General features: G+C 52.2%; 7 protein-coding genes across 7 annotated transcripts; 2 read left to right on the top strand and 5 right to left on the bottom strand.

Moving 5' to 3' along the window:
- Positions 1-300: 300 nt before the first annotated feature.
- N7474_010671 (Acyl transferase/acyl hydrolase/lysophospholipase) lies at positions 301-7,838 on the top strand (the record flags this gene model as incomplete). Its single annotated transcript, XM_057202081.1, has 10 exons — positions 301-361; positions 412-1,192; positions 1,243-1,354; positions 1,395-3,297; positions 3,353-4,566; positions 4,614-4,805; positions 4,857-5,546; positions 5,599-5,805; positions 5,852-5,929; positions 6,150-7,838. 10 exons carry the CDS (start codon positions 301-303, stop codon positions 7,836-7,838), a joined length of 6,927 nt encoding a protein of 2,308 aa, XP_057048352.1.
- Positions 7,839-7,978: 140 nt separating this feature from the next.
- N7474_010670 (GNAT family N-acetyltransferase) lies at positions 7,979-8,494 on the bottom strand (the record flags this gene model as incomplete). Its single annotated transcript, XM_057202080.1, has 1 exon — positions 7,979-8,494. One exon carries the CDS (start codon positions 8,492-8,494, stop codon positions 7,979-7,981), a length of 516 nt encoding a protein of 171 aa, XP_057048351.1.
- Positions 8,495-9,229: 735 nt separating this feature from the next.
- Positions 9,230-10,384, top strand: N7474_010669 (uncharacterized protein; the record flags this gene model as incomplete). The annotated part of the gene is made up of 3 exons (XM_057202079.1): positions 9,230-9,296; positions 9,350-9,838; positions 9,891-10,384. The coding sequence occupies 3 exons, from the start codon at positions 9,230-9,232 to the stop codon at positions 10,382-10,384; spliced, it is 1,050 nt and encodes a 349-aa protein (XP_057048350.1).
- A 637-nt stretch (positions 10,385-11,021) lies between these two features.
- N7474_010668 (FKBP-type peptidyl-prolyl cis-trans isomerase) lies at positions 11,022-11,862 on the bottom strand (the record flags this gene model as incomplete). Its single annotated transcript, XM_057202078.1, has 6 exons — positions 11,022-11,061; positions 11,123-11,164; positions 11,324-11,344; positions 11,416-11,476; positions 11,584-11,651; positions 11,729-11,862. 6 exons carry the CDS (start codon positions 11,860-11,862, stop codon positions 11,022-11,024), a joined length of 366 nt encoding a protein of 121 aa, XP_057048349.1.
- A 565-nt stretch (positions 11,863-12,427) lies between these two features.
- N7474_010667 (histidinol-phosphatase) lies at positions 12,428-13,514 on the bottom strand (the record flags this gene model as incomplete). Its single annotated transcript, XM_057202077.1, has 3 exons — positions 12,428-12,670; positions 12,753-13,289; positions 13,356-13,514. 3 exons carry the CDS (start codon positions 13,512-13,514, stop codon positions 12,428-12,430), a joined length of 939 nt encoding a protein of 312 aa, XP_057048348.1.
- A 624-nt stretch (positions 13,515-14,138) lies between these two features.
- On the bottom strand, positions 14,139-14,639 carry N7474_010666 (holo-ACP synthase; the record flags this gene model as incomplete). Its single annotated transcript, XM_057202076.1, has 1 exon — positions 14,139-14,639. One exon carries the CDS (start codon positions 14,637-14,639, stop codon positions 14,139-14,141), a length of 501 nt encoding a protein of 166 aa, XP_057048347.1.
- Positions 14,640-15,271: 632 nt separating this feature from the next.
- On the bottom strand, positions 15,272-15,722 carry N7474_010665 (ATP19 family protein; the record flags this gene model as incomplete). The annotated part of the gene is made up of 3 exons (XM_057202075.1): positions 15,272-15,320; positions 15,432-15,559; positions 15,675-15,722. 3 exons carry the CDS (start codon positions 15,720-15,722, stop codon positions 15,272-15,274), a joined length of 225 nt encoding a protein of 74 aa, XP_057048346.1.
- Positions 15,723-15,866: the final 144 nt, after the last annotated feature.

Raw genomic sequence — 15,866 nt, 5'->3', positions numbered from 1 at the left:
TGAATAGGTTTAAATGCAGACTCTTTCATCCTTCTAATTGGGACCGTAGGTCCGCTCGATTACTAGTGGAAACCAGAATTCTATACCCTGACATTTTCCAACCGTAACTTCGTACGGCGAGCCTGCTATACCCAGCCGAGGCTGGTGTGCCTGACCTGGGTGGCGAAAGCATAAGAGGATAAAATGGACGTTTCGCGCACGGCAGTAACGACGCGTCAATCACCCGTAGACTCCTTCCTACACACCCATCGGGATTCCGATACGACACTGCTATTTTGAACAACTCCATTAGGCGTGAGAATGAAGTACCCAACATTGACTCCCGCACGCCAATGTGAACCAGTCGCAATCGTCGGCATTGGTAGGAGCGCTAAATCCTCATCAAATTTGGTGTTCTGACGTGTGCATTAGGATGCCGATTACCAGGGAAAGCTTCATCCCCATCCAAACTGTGGGAATTGCTTGTTAAGAACGAGACGGGCCATTGTGACGTTCCATTAGAGCGCTACAATGCAGCGGCATATTATCATCCGGATGCCGAACGACCAGGAAGTATCAATTCGACCGGCGGATACTTCATCCAGGAGGACATCCGAGCCTTCGAAAACGCGTTCTTCGGGATCAACAACCTCGAAGCAACGTCCATGGATGCGCAGCAAAGGAAGCTACTCGAAGTGGCCTACGAGGCGCTGGAGAATGCCGGTGTGCCGTTGGAAAGCGTCCAGGGCTCAAAAACCGGTGTTTATGTCGGCAACTTCACCAACGATTTCTTGAACATGCAGTACAAAGACCCGGAGTACTTTTCCCGATATAGTGCCACGGGATCGGGACTGACCGTGCTGGCGAATCGGATTACACATTGCTTCGATCTGCGTGGCCCGTCCCATGTGGTCGATACGGCTTGTTCATCGTCCTTGTATGCGCTGCATTCGGCCTGTTTAGCCCTAGATGCACAGGACTGTGACGCGGCCGTGGTGGCTGCTGCAAACCTCATCCAGTCTCCCGAGCAGCAGATGATTGCCGTGAAAGCGGGGATTTTATCACCAGACTCGGTGTGTCATACCTTCGATGAATCGGCCAACGGATATGGTAGAGCGGAGGGGGTGTCAGCCGTATATCTGAAGCGGCTCAGTGATGCACTGAGGGATGGAGATCCCATTCGCTCGATTATTCGAGGAACCTCTGTCAACGGGTGGGTTTCTCACTTTGGTGGTAGGCCTAAGTGCTAATCATAACGCCCAGGAATGGACGAACACCAGGCATTGTCCAGCCTAGTGTGGAAGGGCAAAAGGCCGTCATTCGGGCGGCATATCGTCGAGCAGGTCTGGATCTGGGAGACACAGACTACGTCGAGGTAGGCTTCTCTGAATGCTGGCGAATTACCATACTAACAGCGGAAGGCGCATGGGACCGGCACCAAGGTCGGTGATCCTATGGAGGTCAAGGCCATAGCCGATGTTTTTCGTCATCGGACGGGACGCCCGACCCTCGTTGGGGGCATCAAGCCGAACCTTGGTCACAGCGAAGGCGCGAGCGGTCTTTCAAGCCTAATCAAAGTCACCCTAGCGCTCGAAAATGCGTTACTCCCGGCGACGGCCGGGATTAAGGCCATCAACCCGAGCATCAAATCAAAGGAATGGAACGTGGACATTGTTACTACCAATCAATCCTGGCCGGAATCCCGAGTCCCACGAGCCTCGATCAATTCGTTCGGCTTTGGGGGTTCAAATAGCCATGCTATTTTGGAAGCTGTGCAGGCGGACATATTGACCAACAGTTGTAGGGATCCGCTGGTAGACGAAAATGCAGAGAGGCTCTATCTGTTACCTCTTTCGGCTCGATCTGAGACGTCCCTCGGACGGATGGCTAGTAACTTGGCTGATTTCGCTTCCCACCCAGCTCGGACGATTCGAATAGATGATCTGGCTTTTACGTTGAGCTGTCGTCGCTCCAAGCTGGCTACTCGTGGCTTTTTCATCGAATCTCAAGCGAGCCTGAATAGGGGGCTCAATATGGCGAGCCTGAAGCTGAGAGATTCTGACAGCGAAGGACCATTCCCGTTGGCCTTTGTTTACACCGGACAGGGAGCACAGTGGGCTGGAATGGGCAAAGAGCTTTTGAGCCATAGCCACGTGTTTAGAAAGACTATAGGCTATCTTGACTCTTGCCTCCGAGGCCTTGATCCAGAACATGCGCCCGCCTGGACACTGGAGGGTGTTCTGCGAGGTGATGAAAGCTGTGATATTAGCGCCGCAGAATTATCGCAGCCACTGTGTACGGCGGTGCAAATTGCCCTGACGGACCTACTCAAAGATTGGGGTTCTCTGCCGGAGATGGTGACAGGCCATTCCTCCGGCGAGATAGGAACAGCGTATGCGGCCGGGGCTATCGATGCCCGGCAAGCCATCATAGCGTCCTATTTCCGCGGAACTACTGTTGCTGAGGACTCCACCGATGGTTCGATGGCTGCTGTGGGTCTTGGGAAAGATCAGACCGAGGCGATAATCGAGGAATGTGCGTTGGGAGAGTCTGTTACCGTTGCTTGTGCGAACTCGCCAGAGAGCACGACCGTGAGCGGGGATACAGTTGCCGTCAATTATCTTCTTGGGATTTTCCAACGAAAGGATATCTGGGCTCGAAAGCTAAAGACCGGAGGCAAAGCGTACCACTCGCATCATATGAAGATTCTGGGGCCGAAATATGAGGCCTTACTCAAGCGCTATTGGAATACGGCTAATGGCTACCACGATGCAAATGGCGCTGTGGATGGTCCAGCGTCGTCAGTGGTCATGGTTTCCACTGTGACTGGTGGGCTGGTGAGTACAAATCAGGTTGGGGTGCCCGCATACTGGCGTACAAACCTCGAATCTCCAGTGCGATTTGACGAGGCCATTAAAACTATCCTGGCGCGTGGCAGTTACCATCTGGTAGAACTTGGTCCGCACTCGGCTTTACAGCTCCCCATCAAGCAGAGTGCCTTGACACTCGAACAAAGTCGCTATATCTATAATTCCTCTCTCATACGTCACCAAGATGCTTGGTTGACTACCCTTCAGCTTGTCGGTTCACTGTTTTTACATGGCCACGATGAGCTTCAATACCACAAGATGTTTGCGGATGAAACCCAGACCCGTGTCTTGGTTGATTTGCCTCCTTATCCCTGGGACTACAGTTCTCCCACCCTGTGGTCTGAGCCTCGCGCCAGTACCGTGTTCCGTCACCGCAAATACCCCCCGACACGATCTCCTCGGATCCCAAGTGTCCGGGGGGAGTACCGCAGGAGTGACGTGGCGAAATGTATTGAACCTCAATGAAGCCGAATGGCTTACACATCATTGTCTGGGCCCCTCAGTGGTATTCCCCGCCGCTGCATATATTGCAATGGCCGTCGAGGCTATGTGCCAGGTTGCAGGTCTGCAGCAGGAAGATTGTCCTGGTGTGGAACTTCGCAATCTCAACTTCATCAAGGCTCTGGACATGGATCCCGAGCGAAGGCCCATGGTGGAGACCTTTGCCGAGATGCGTTCGATGAAGATTTCCAACCTGGCGGATTCAGATAAATGGTGGAGATTCAGTGTTGTTTCGATCGACAATGATTCCCAGGCGACCTTGCATATGCACGCGGCTGTCCGCCTAGCAGAAACCTCACCACGGACAACTCGACAGATTAAGCTTGATAGGTCAAAGATGCAACAGGATGCGGTCCGTGTCTGGTACGACAAGTTCACTCAAGAAGGGCTCAACTGGGGTCCTCAGTTTGCTGTCATGGAGGAGGTCTTCCGAGATCGCGCGCGCACGGCGCACGTAGCAGCAGCCACCACACATCTCCAGCGGGGAGAAACGTTTGGTCAGTACATTGCACATCCGATTTCCATAGATTCCATGCTACAAACGGCCTTCATTGCGACAACTAGTGGTTGGGTGAGTAAGCTCCGGGCTACGGTCCCTGTTGCCATGGACTCGGTTTACATCGCCCCTCCGTCGGCCCTCGATATGGATACCGCCAAACCATGGTGCATTGACACCGAGTCGGAGAACGTAGGCTTTGGAACGGTAAAGATCAATGCAGAGCTATTCAACTCGTCTGGCCAGGTCTTGATCAGAATGGGCCAGGCGCGTTGTATTGCCTACCAAGGGAACAGGCAAACGGAAACCACAGAGCAACGCAATCCTCTTGTGAGAGCTGCATGGAAGCCGGATCTACCTGCACTAACCAGTACGGGACTTGACGAGTATCTGAACCGGTTCGCACAGAACTGCGGCTCTAAGGAATTGGCTGATGAGGGTGTGCTGCGCTTGGCTGGTGCCTTGGATTTGGCCTGTCACCAGCGGTGTAATAGCAATATCCTCGAACTTGGCGACCAAGCCCGAATAGCGGAGGCTGTTCGTGGGCTCTTACGTGTCGACTCCTCTTTCGCAAGGTATAACACTTATTGTCGTGGGGTCTTTGCAGACGGCGATCTAGTCGGCGCGGAAGTTTTCTCGGGGACTGCAGGCGAGCAGAAACCAGAGCGCCCAACGGGGATTCCACAGGAAAGGAAATTTGATATAGTTCTCATCCCCTCGGTACGTTTGACTTTTCGCAAGTTTGACTTGACACTGATATGTGACAGGTTGATCTATGGATACCAGCCCTCTCCAGCAGGCTCGCACCGGGAGCAACTGTCATCACGACGGCGGATGCACTCGGTGACGTTGTCACTTGGACGAAGGTCATCAAAGGAAGTGGTTATTTTCCTGTGACAGTCGCGACTATAGGCGGCCTGGCTAGCAAGGAAAAGGTTGATAAAACCCCGACAGTCGTGGTGAGCTCTTTAGATGACCTTCCATCACGTATATTTCTGACAAGTGTGCAGGTGACCCGAGATAACAACGTAACACGCCTAGACATACAGCTCCAAAAGGTCTTACAAGAACATTTAGGATCCGTCGTCAATATTGTTGGTTTGTCCCAGGTCAGCCTCACGACCGTTCCGGACCGGTCATTCGTCATATCCACACTAGAACAGCAGAAGCCTCTCCTGAGCAGGATTGACAAGGGTGAGATGGCACAGCTGAAAAGTATTACGGATCGGGTAGCCAAGATCGTATGGGTCGTCAATGGCGGCTTCGTGGATGGAGAAAACCCCGACTTTGCGCCAGTTCTGGGGCTCTCCCGTGCGCTCATGCTCGAACAGCCTTCCCTCCAATTTGCGGTTCTAGATGTGGACGATAAATCAGCATCATCTCCCGACACCTTGCAGAACATTGTCAGTGTTTTGGACCGACTGATCCATGAACCGGAGCCGGACTTCGAATTCTCGCAACGAGACGGCGTCCTCCATATCTCTCGCTGGGAACCAGACGAGCGTCTCAACGAAACCTTCCGTCTCAAGCAGAATAAGGATACCATTGGCCTTCCTCTAGCGACTGCCGGGCGTTGCGAATTAGGTATCAAGAACCCCGGACAAATGGACACGATACATTTTGTGCACAAGGAGTATACAACCGCCTTGCATCCAGATGATGTGGAAATCAGCGTGAAGAGTGTAGGTATGAATGCCAAGGTAGGTCTCACGCTAGCGAGGATCCATGAGCGGCGTTGGTAACGAGACATAGGATCTGTATGCCATAAGCGCCAAGGTAGACACCAAGGATGCATCATGCTCGTGTGAATGTGCTGGTTTTATCACCGCTGTGGGCGACAACGTTTCCGACTTCAAGACTGGTGATCGTGTAGTTGCAATGGCTCCCGGCCATTTTGCAACCGTCGAGCGCTTCCCACATTGGGCAGTGTGCAAATTGACCGACGACGAAGATTTTACGGTACGTAATCGAGTCTCTACATAAACGCAGAAGCTCATACGTGTAGACAACCTCCACTATTCCCATTGTTTTTTCGACGGTCATCTATGGACTGAAGCATCGGGCGAATCTGCAGCCAGGAGAGGTAGGTGCCGTGCTTCCTCACTCGCATGAACTGGGCTGAATCGATTAGACCGTCCTTATTCATTCCGCTGCCGGGGGGTTGGGATTGCGGCAATCCAATACGCGAAGCATCTCGGAGCAAAGGTAATATACCTCCAGATCCAGCTACTGAGTAACAAGTTTAGATTAATCGACTAAGCCACTCGATAGATTTTTGCCACAGTCGGGAATGAATCTAAAAGTCATTCCTCGTTGAGAAGTATGATCTGGATCCAGCGCATATTTTTAGCTCGCGCGATTCATCCTTCCTCCCTGCCATCATGGAAGCCACTTCTGGTCAGGGGGTTGACGTGGTTTTGAACTCTCTCACCGGTGAGCTTCTACACAGCAGCTTTGAAGTATGTGCCGACTTTGGCCGCTTCATAGAGATTGGGAAACGTGACATCCTTGATCATGGCGTCCTGGACATGTCCACGTTCGCCCGTAATGTCTCCTTCATGGCGTTTGACCTGTCCAATCTCTATCTCTCCAACAAGCATGCCCACCATCAACTCTGGAAAGCCCTGATTGCAGAGAGTCTCGATCTAGTAAGATCCAAGATCTGTGAGCCGTGTTTTCCAGTCAAGACATTCGACGCGTCAGATATTACCGATGCGTTCAGGCACTTCTCCCTAGGCACGCGACTGGGCAAAGTAACCGTGTCGTTCCAGGATCCAAACAGTAAGATACGGGTGATTCCGACGAAGTATGAAACCGCCTTTAGTGCCCAAAAGTGCTACGTCATGGTCGGGTGCCTGGGCGGGCTAGGTCGCAGTCTTTCCAAGTGGATGATATCTTGCGGTGCTCGACGGTTCATCTTTCTGGGTCGATCTGGTTCCGATAGACCCGAGGCAAAGGATATAGTTGATGATCTACGGGCCCAAGGAGCCAACGTCACGGTGATCCGGGGAGATGTTTGCAAGTATGAGGATGTCGAACGGGCTCTGGAATCCGCGGATTGTCATATTGGTGGCGTAATCCAGGCGGCCATGGCACTCAGCGAGGCTCTCTGGAGTGATATGCCGCACAGCGCATGGCACACCACCATCGGCCCCAAGGTGCAGGGCACTTGGAATCTTCACAATGCGTTGGGCCAGGGTCGGGACTCCCAGCTGGACTTTTTCGTCACGACGTCGTCCATCTCCGGGACCGTGGGCACGGCGACCGAAAGCAACTACTGCGCTGCCAACTCCTTCTTAGACGCTTTCGCCCGCTATCGCAACCGTCTCGGGCTGCCGGCCATCTCTATCGGCTACGGGATGATTTCGGAAGTGGGATATTTGCACGAGCACCCCGACATCGAGGCCCTCATGAAGCGCAAAGGGATCCACCCCATCAACGAAGACGAACTGATCCAGATCATGAACATGGCCCTTGTGAACCAAAGACCATACACGTGGGACATCCGGTACGATCATCTCGCGGGCAGCCACCTTCTTACCGGGGTGGAATTCATCGGCCTCCAGGAGCAGCGGGAACGAGGATTCGAGGGAGACAACCATGTATTTGCCGATCCTCGAGCTGCATTGTTCACTGCGTCCTTTGCCCGCCGCGCCGCAGGCGAGAGCGAGACGCACAGCGCGGCGGCGCATCTCCCTGGGGAGATCGCGCGAGCGCTGCGCGACCACCAAGATACGGCATCGATCCTCGATGCACTTCGGGCGGTTATATCGAAGAAGATCTCCAATCTCATCCTTCTGCCGGAGAGCGAACTGGAAGCAGATCGGCCTCTAGGCGATTTCGGCTTGGATTCTATGCTGGCTGCCGAGTTTCGGACCTTTATTTTCCGCACGTTCGAGGTCGACGTACCCTTCGTTGTGCTCTTGAAAAGGAGTACGACTGTGAATCTCCTGACCAGCCTGATTGCCCAGTGCCTGGAGACGAGTGCTTAGGCACCTCGTCGCACCCTGTTGCGCTGACGCGACCGCACCACGGAAGTCGTATATGTGGTCTCGATACAAGAGGACACGGGTGTTTGGGTTGGCTTGTTAGTGATAGAGTATGGATAAAAGGAAATTCATAGCTCCTCATGTTACAATTCCAACTCCCAAAGCTCCCCGACTAATTTCACCCCGAATGACTCATGTTCCTCCGAAGCAACATGCTTATATCCTTCATTCGCATACAACCGACGAGCAGAGGTCAGCATGCTTTGGGTCCACAACACAATGCGCGAATATCCAGCGTCCCGTGCGAATTTGGTGCATTGACGCACGAGCGACCGACCGACACCAAGTCCGCGGGCATCCGGTTCGACTAGCAACAGGCGAAGCTTTGCCGCATTTTGCTCTGAAGTTCGGTCTTTGACGAGCATAATGCATCCGAGAAATTTGCCCTCTTGTTCGGCAATCCAGCAACGTTCTAGCTTAGGGTCAAATTGGTCGATGAAATCGGCGGAAATTCTGGCGACAAGGGCTTCAAAGCGTTCCCCCCATCCGAATTCTTCGTTGTACAGAACACCATGTCGATGGGTTATCATCCCTATGTCGCCTGGGCGATTGGTTCTGATAGTAAATGGGCGACTGGTTGTATTCTCGGCACTTCCCATAACGCTGAGTTGCAGTGCAATCGGTTGAAAGATATAGTGATAGTAAAGCTTGTATAGGAAAAAGACAAAAGTTGTTCAGGGTTACACAGTGATTATTTTCAGACGTGTCTTCAGAAGATAAATGTCAGTCAGGTTGAGCTTGAAGAAAATTTTATGGGTCTTTTCCATGTCATCCACAGGGCGCGAGCTAATCTGTGCAGCAAAGTGCGGCTCGCATACTGTGAGCTGAAATCTCCAACAAACCTTTGCACGGTAAAGCTTGACTGAACTATCAGATCTACCGAACACCTAAGCGGCAACGGGCTACATAGCCATTATGCCACTATGTATGTAGTTAGGCTGCATTAAGTTAGTAGAGTATGATTGATTGTTTGGTTAGTAACTGGTTTCAGACTTATGGCACCCCACTATACGGCACCCTCACCTGATTTTTAATGATTAATCAACAACCCCGACAATGTTTAATTTATCGGTCTCCGAACATAATATTGCATCATGAGTTTTTTTGACCATCAATTTGACAATCGGGCTGATCGATAATCACGGGCTTGATTTTTAATCTCGAGGCCGTACAGGATGACAAAAGCCTCCAAACGCACTGGTGGTCCACCTACCGCGTACAATTATATAAACCTTCATTGTCTTCCCCGGTTGTGAGTCCCAAGCTCCAAGGCATCATCATACTATTTAACAGTGCACTGCAATTGTCGATACAATAAAACTCACATCAACGAGATGACCAATTTAAAAGAGATCGCCGTCATCGGCGGCACTGGCGCTCAAGGCATGCCTGTGGTCAAAGGTACGGTCAATGGCGGAAATACATGCCACCAGCTTGCGCTGACCTAACATTAGCTCTGGCCGAGAGTGGAAGATATCGTCTCAGAGTCTTGACTCGCAACGCCGAGTCTTCTCGCTCAAAGCAACTCGCCGCTCTCCCAAACGTGACTTTGCTCCAGGGCGCCCAGGACAACCAGCAGGACCTGCACAATGTCTTTCGAGGCGTGTACGGCGCATGGGTCAACACGGACGGGTTTACTCTCGGAGAGAAGGATGAACTCTTCTATGGTTTTAGGGCCTACGAGATCGCGAGGTCGGAACGTGTGCAACACTACGTCTGGGCGAGCATCGAGTACGCCATGGACGCGGCCAAATTTGACGAGAAGTATTATTGCGGCCACATGGAGTCCAAGGGCAGAGTTGCCAAGTTCATCCTCGCGCAGGGACAGGAGGACATGAAGAGCACCATTTTTAGCACCGGTCCCTACATGGACATGCTTCTGGACGGGATGTTCGTGCCTATTGAACAGCCGGACGGGTCATTCCTGTGGGCCAACCCAGCCCGTGAGTCTCCCCAACCTTTAACCCTGGTACATCTAGCTAACTATCCTTGAAGCGAGTAATGTGAAAATGCCATTGATTGCTCTGTGCGACGTCGGAGTCTACAATCTATGGATCTTTGACAACCTGTCAGAGTCGGCAGGTATTGACCTTCAGGTTGTGACTGACAATGTCAGCTTCGAAGAGATTGCCAGTACCTTCACCAAAGTCACGGGCAAGCCCGCAGTCCATAAGACACTCCCCTTTGAGACATATGCGCCTCTTGCCGAGCCTTACCCGGGTGCCTCCGTTAACTGGGTTCTCGGCCCCGACGCGGCTCGAGATGACTCTATCATGAGCTGGCGCCAAAATTTCGAGGCTTGGTGGCGCTACTGGGGAGATGGAATCACTAAGCCGCGGGAGCTCTCGATCCTAGATCGTATCCACCCTAAGCGAATCAAGACTTTGGAAGGATGGATGAAGCACGTCGGATATGATGGAGGACGCAGAAATGTCTTGAAGATGGTTGAAGACTGGGGCATGAAGAACGGAGCCCCTCTGGCAAAGTGAAGAAAGACATGGCTGGTATGTAATGATCCTCGCATACAGGTCTAAATACCCGCATGGGGGGAGTTTGTTTATTCGTAACTCGTACGAGATAGGAAATTTGAATCACGTTGCCGGAGAATGAAAAACTTCACAGCCCAAGGAGCCTCTGCAGTTCTGTATATTTTGAGCATTGGGATACTGTAATCGAATAGGTATTCTCCCTCCTCCAATATGACCCTGAATGTAGATCTGAAAGTCTAGGGTAAATAGATTGGGAGTTCACCTACACCTCACCGGAATTCTTTTACACCACCATTGTGGCTGGTACTCGACGTTCTGACTATTAGCCAGATAGAATTGAGTCCTAGGCCAGATCTACGAGCATCATCTGCAACCATTTCAAAGATACATCGAATACTTCAGTTACTGAAACATACACGTACACATCCGCATAATGGAAAATATAGAAGCATCAATGGTTCAAGGAACCTTTGTATTTGATTTCGTTTTGATCCAGCGCTGGCCGGTATTCGATACAGACAGGAGAAAGAGAGAGAACACCTGAAAACCCTTCTTGGTCCATTCGGTAGCCACGAGAGGAACCCTCAAGCGATAACGATAGAGGACAGAAAAAGAGAACTCAATTCCTTCGATGAATCTAGGCGGACTTGCCGTTGACCGAGACGAGCTCGACGTCGCTGCGGCACGTTAGTCCAGCCGTTCGTTCCGTTTGTATTTCTCGGGGAAAGAAGGACTTACAAGACCAGGCGGGAGTTTGCGGGGATCAGGCCGGGGAAGCCGCTAGATGGATATAGTCAGCGATGTGTGTTTCTTTCTTATTATGTCCATATCCGCTTCGAGAAACACTCATGCGCGCAGCGAAAGGATTCAATCGTCTTCCGGCGGGGTAGAAGGATGCATCGATGGAGGTGGAATTGAGGCGACGGATGAATCACGTACCGGTTGCCATAGCCGTAGTCGCTATAATAGAAGAAACTGTCAGCGATTTCCTGCTGCGTATTCCATTTCGCAAGACGTAGACCCGCACTCACCTGCTAATGTTCAGAATAGCGCGCTCGCCCAGACTCATGGTGGGAACGCCCTCGTCCCAACCTATCAAAGGAAACCATGTCAGCGACGTCGCTTTATGCTCGATACTCCGTATAACAACTCCACTGCATCGGAATGCGGGAAGCGGGGGCAGGAAAGTAAAACCGTACCCTTGATGAGTCGGCCGACACCGATGGGGGAAGCGAGGGGAGAGCCGCGGTCCCGGGAGCTGTCGAACCTATATGTCACATAGAGAGTTAGTTATATACCGCGCATAAGCTGGACAGAAGACAAGAGGAGTGAGGGAAGACGTACTTGGTGCCCATGTAGTGGTTGTCGGCCTTGCTCTGGTCATACAGACAGCCCGTGTAGTGGATAGCGACATTGTCACCGTTCTTGGGGAAATCGACGCCGTTGCCGGCCTTGAGAATAGTCTTTTCGACACCCATTGTGATGATTGATGGAATTGAATTGAACCGAAACGAAGGTGGGAGGGTTGTGAGTGTGGGAAGGAGGGGGAAGGAAAAAGAAGAGAGGGTGAGAGAAAGCGAAGCCGAGGGGCGGTAAATATGCTTTAGTGGGGGTCAGTCACGACGTAATAGTAATCATCCACCACCTTTTGACCTACCTAACTATACGGTAGGAACAACTCCTTATGACGCCTCCCGTGCGCCGGGTTGCGTGCGAATAGAGGTGGATTCATACTCGTCGTCACTCAAACTCGTACTCCACCTCGTTCTGCGCCAGCTGAAATCCGGGGTCCGAATCGCTTCAATGGGACCTGATCGGCGGGAGGAATGCAGATGCGAATCGATGACGGTGAGGCCGCTTGACAAGTAGAAATTACGATTTCTTATTTGTTCGCGGCTTCGGCGCCATTGCGGGGAGAGTGTGGCGGAGGGGATGGGTGGAGGGGATGAGGATCGGCGGGTTCCCTTTTGGAGAATTGGAGAAGCGGGCAATCAATCCATTCTTCTGTATACTTAATTAATAGTAGTTACTACTACTCTATCTCTATGAACTCTTCCAGAACGCCATATCCTTCAACTCGTCAATTGAAACAGATGCCGTCTGCGTGCGAGGGAACCGGGCATCAACCGTGGCTGCGGCGGATGGCTCCGACAATGTCAGATAATGCAACGACGAGATACCCGCTTTGTCGAGGAAGTCCAGCACGCGGTGGAAATTCAAGCCGACTTGATCCACGCCGTGGCTATCATCCGAGAGACAAAACCTGCCACCACGGGCCACAAATTCCTGCCATTCGAATGTTAACGAGATCCCAAGAAAAGAAAAGCAAAACAAAAGACCTCAAAAAGAGCAACTAAACAAAACTTACCCTACAGATCTCCGCCTTCGGATACGGCTCACTCATTCCCTTCCTGATCGCAGCCGAGTTCAACTCAATGAGTCCACCATACTCAGCAATGAAATCAAGATTCCGCAGAATCCGGCTCCAAACCCCCGGAAAGGACATAAAGCTGCGTTCCACATCATCGCTTTTCAAGCGAATCAGATCAAAATGCCCCACAACAGGCGGCCGCAGCTTGCGTAGCATATCAAACTGGGCATCGAAGTAATCTTCAAACAGGCGCTCGTCCGTGCCTCCGGCCCGCTGCCGCGCCTGCTCGTACATGGGTCTGTCGTAGTCAATTGGCACTGTGTGCGTGTGATGCACGGAGCCGACGAAGAATTCAAAGGGGAATCTGGAAAGAGAGTGCGAGATGAGGCTCTCCGACGAGGGCCGGATCCAGTCGCACTCGAAGCCGATGATGAGCTGGATCTGGGAAGCGTATTTCGTACGCAGGCGCACGGCTTCGGTCCAGTAGGCTGCTTCGTTGGATGCGTGCCATGCTTCTGTGTTGCCAGCCTCGATCTGGGATTGTTGTTAATAATGCCCGAGATGGAGATGTTCTAGGATGGGTCGCGTGGGTGGGCGTACTTCTTCAGGGTAGAAATCTTCTTTGCCGCGGGGCATATGTTCGGTTAGGCAGAAGGTGTGCATCTTTTGGGCGATGGCCGTCTGGATCATCTCCTCCATTGAGTTTTTGGCGTGTCCTGGGCAGAACTGGCCCGAATGGCTGTGGTGAGAGAATGGCATGGCGGGTGTGATATCTGCGAGAGGTGTTAGCAATGGATAAGCAGGTGCTGTAGGTGCTGTCTGAGTGGGAAGAGTATATAGCGCCTTGATATACATCAAAAATTCATAACATACCCAGTCTACTTGTCTATAAGAGTCTTGATGGATGGTGCTATGCAATGAGGTTGACTGTCGGAGTCATGGGCGGAAAAGCGATAAGGAAGAATCGGGGTCCGATATGAGCCCGGTGGGACGGAAAGAGGTCTCACTATTTGAATTTACAATGCACTCAATGTCATACTAACCCTAACCTAAATTCTGATCTAGATAGGACGCTTCGCCTACGATAGCATTTTAACATGTCGGAGCACCACCGACACTGTACATCCTCACACCTAAGATCTGGTCTTGGCGCAAGAAATTGCGAGAGGTACATCGCAACATAGCCCAGACGCACCGGCGTGCTTGACCAAGTCCTCGCGGAAGACAGCTCCTGTTAGGAATCCGCGCGTCGAGCCGTGATCCAAGTCCGCCATCAAAGCGGCGCACCCGTGCACAGGATATAGATCGGTCGCAGAAGCCCAGTTCCCCGCCATATAGCTTCAAAGCAAAAGTAGATATAGATATCCCAAGCTCAAAAACCTCTCACCCAGCCGCCAAAACAGTCGCAACGACATACTCCCCATCATGCGAAATTGACAACCTACCCACCCTAGCCTCCTCCTCCCCAACACCAAGAAACACAATCTCCGGCCTCGAACTTTTCCCGTTTTTCCCAGGCGTCCTCTCACTACCTTCCTCAATTCGCACCATAACATCCTTCCACCCAATCGACCCCGCCCCGCCGGCGGTGGGGGCAGCTTTGCGCGCGGCCTCTTTCGCAGCGAAGCGGCCAGCCAGCCAACGTGTCATGTCTGGTGTTATGGTCGGAGATTGGTATTGAGATTGAGAATGGAGGGATTCGTTGGTGTAGGAGGGAGGGAGCGTGAAGCGGGTGGTGAAGTCGTGCTGCTCTTGGGCGCAGAGTATGCGGCGCGTGAAGCGCGTGAGGTAGTTGCCTGGTCGGTTTATGAGGCGGGCGATTCGTGGGATGTGTACGATGTCGGTGCCGATGTGGAGGGCGAAGGGGAAGGGGAGGGGTTTCATTGTTGCATGGAGATGTTGGAACTCGTCTTTTCTTGAGACACGTGGCGACCGTTGTTGGAGAGGGTGGTGTGGTGTGGTTTGTGGTGGTTGAGGTAGGTGGAGGTGAAGTGGAAGTGGAAGGGAAGATCGAAGACGCCGAGTTGGGAAGTTTCCAGCGCGTGACGTGATTGCACCTCGGCGTGGATAATTCGAGATATGCACTCAATGGCTTTACAAGCTGTCTATCTACAGCTGCTATGAGCTACACACCCAATTAATCACCTGCCAGGGTCTACGACAAGGTCAGAGCAACACCCTGAGCAGTCCCGAAAACAACACCCAACAATTAAACCCCAGATCAAACAAGGTCAAAATGAATATCGTTTTTCTATGCAGCGTACAAGGCCCCCTATGTACAAACCAAGGAGAAAACATCCGACATCCTCTCACCCAGTCCAGTCCGCCAGGTTTCTTGTCTGCGTGACACGGAACGTCCGGGCCAGAAGAAAGAGAGAAACACAGCTCATCAAGTGATGGTTATCGAATTGCAAGCACATTCAACAAAACAGGACAGGACAGGTGAACTTGGCTCGCGCTCAACATCCGAGGGCCTGCTCTATCGAAATCAACAGTCTCGGGAGGAGGTGGGTGCTCTAGTTGCTGGGTTTCTTCTCGCCGCCATCGACTTCCTTCATGAATTGTCTATGTGAGGGTTATGGTGTTAGTGAATATGTCATTTGGTGGCTGTATGAGTATAGACTTGTGGCATTGTGCTGGGTTGGGGTTTGTTGTGTTGATAGAGGATGCACGCACTGGATGAACTGCTCCTCATCCTTGGAGGAGGCGCTGATCGGGGGACCTTGGGCGGTCTTGGGCTTCTCGCCACCGCCCATGGCGAGCCAGGAACCGGCGAACATGGTGCCGAGAGTGGCCATGGAGAGCTGTGCGCGGGCAATTGGTTAGTTGGAGGTTGCTTTCCAAACAGGAGAAGACTGAGGACCAGGAATGATGGGTGGACAGTCAGGGGGCAATGGCGGTATTGCAGATAAGACTTACGACGTGGGAGCCGACCTTCTTGCCGGCAATCTGGTAGTAGACGACCATGTTGGAGGAGTTGGATTGGAGTGAGTTTGGACACGACGCTTGGGGAAGTTCAGGGCGGATGCAGAGATGGTCAAGTCAGGTGCTGAGTCATGTGAAATGTCAGGTGATCATCCGAGTTGGCCCGGTATCACGTGAGAATTGACG

Source organism: Penicillium riverlandense, assembly GCF_028828495.1.
Source record: "Penicillium riverlandense strain IBT 135883 chromosome Unknown utg000009l_segment0_segment0, whole genome shotgun sequence".
NCBI classification, from domain to species: domain Eukaryota; kingdom Fungi; phylum Ascomycota; class Eurotiomycetes; order Eurotiales; family Aspergillaceae; genus Penicillium; species Penicillium riverlandense.
This window is presented reverse-complemented; position numbering and strand designations above follow the sequence as displayed.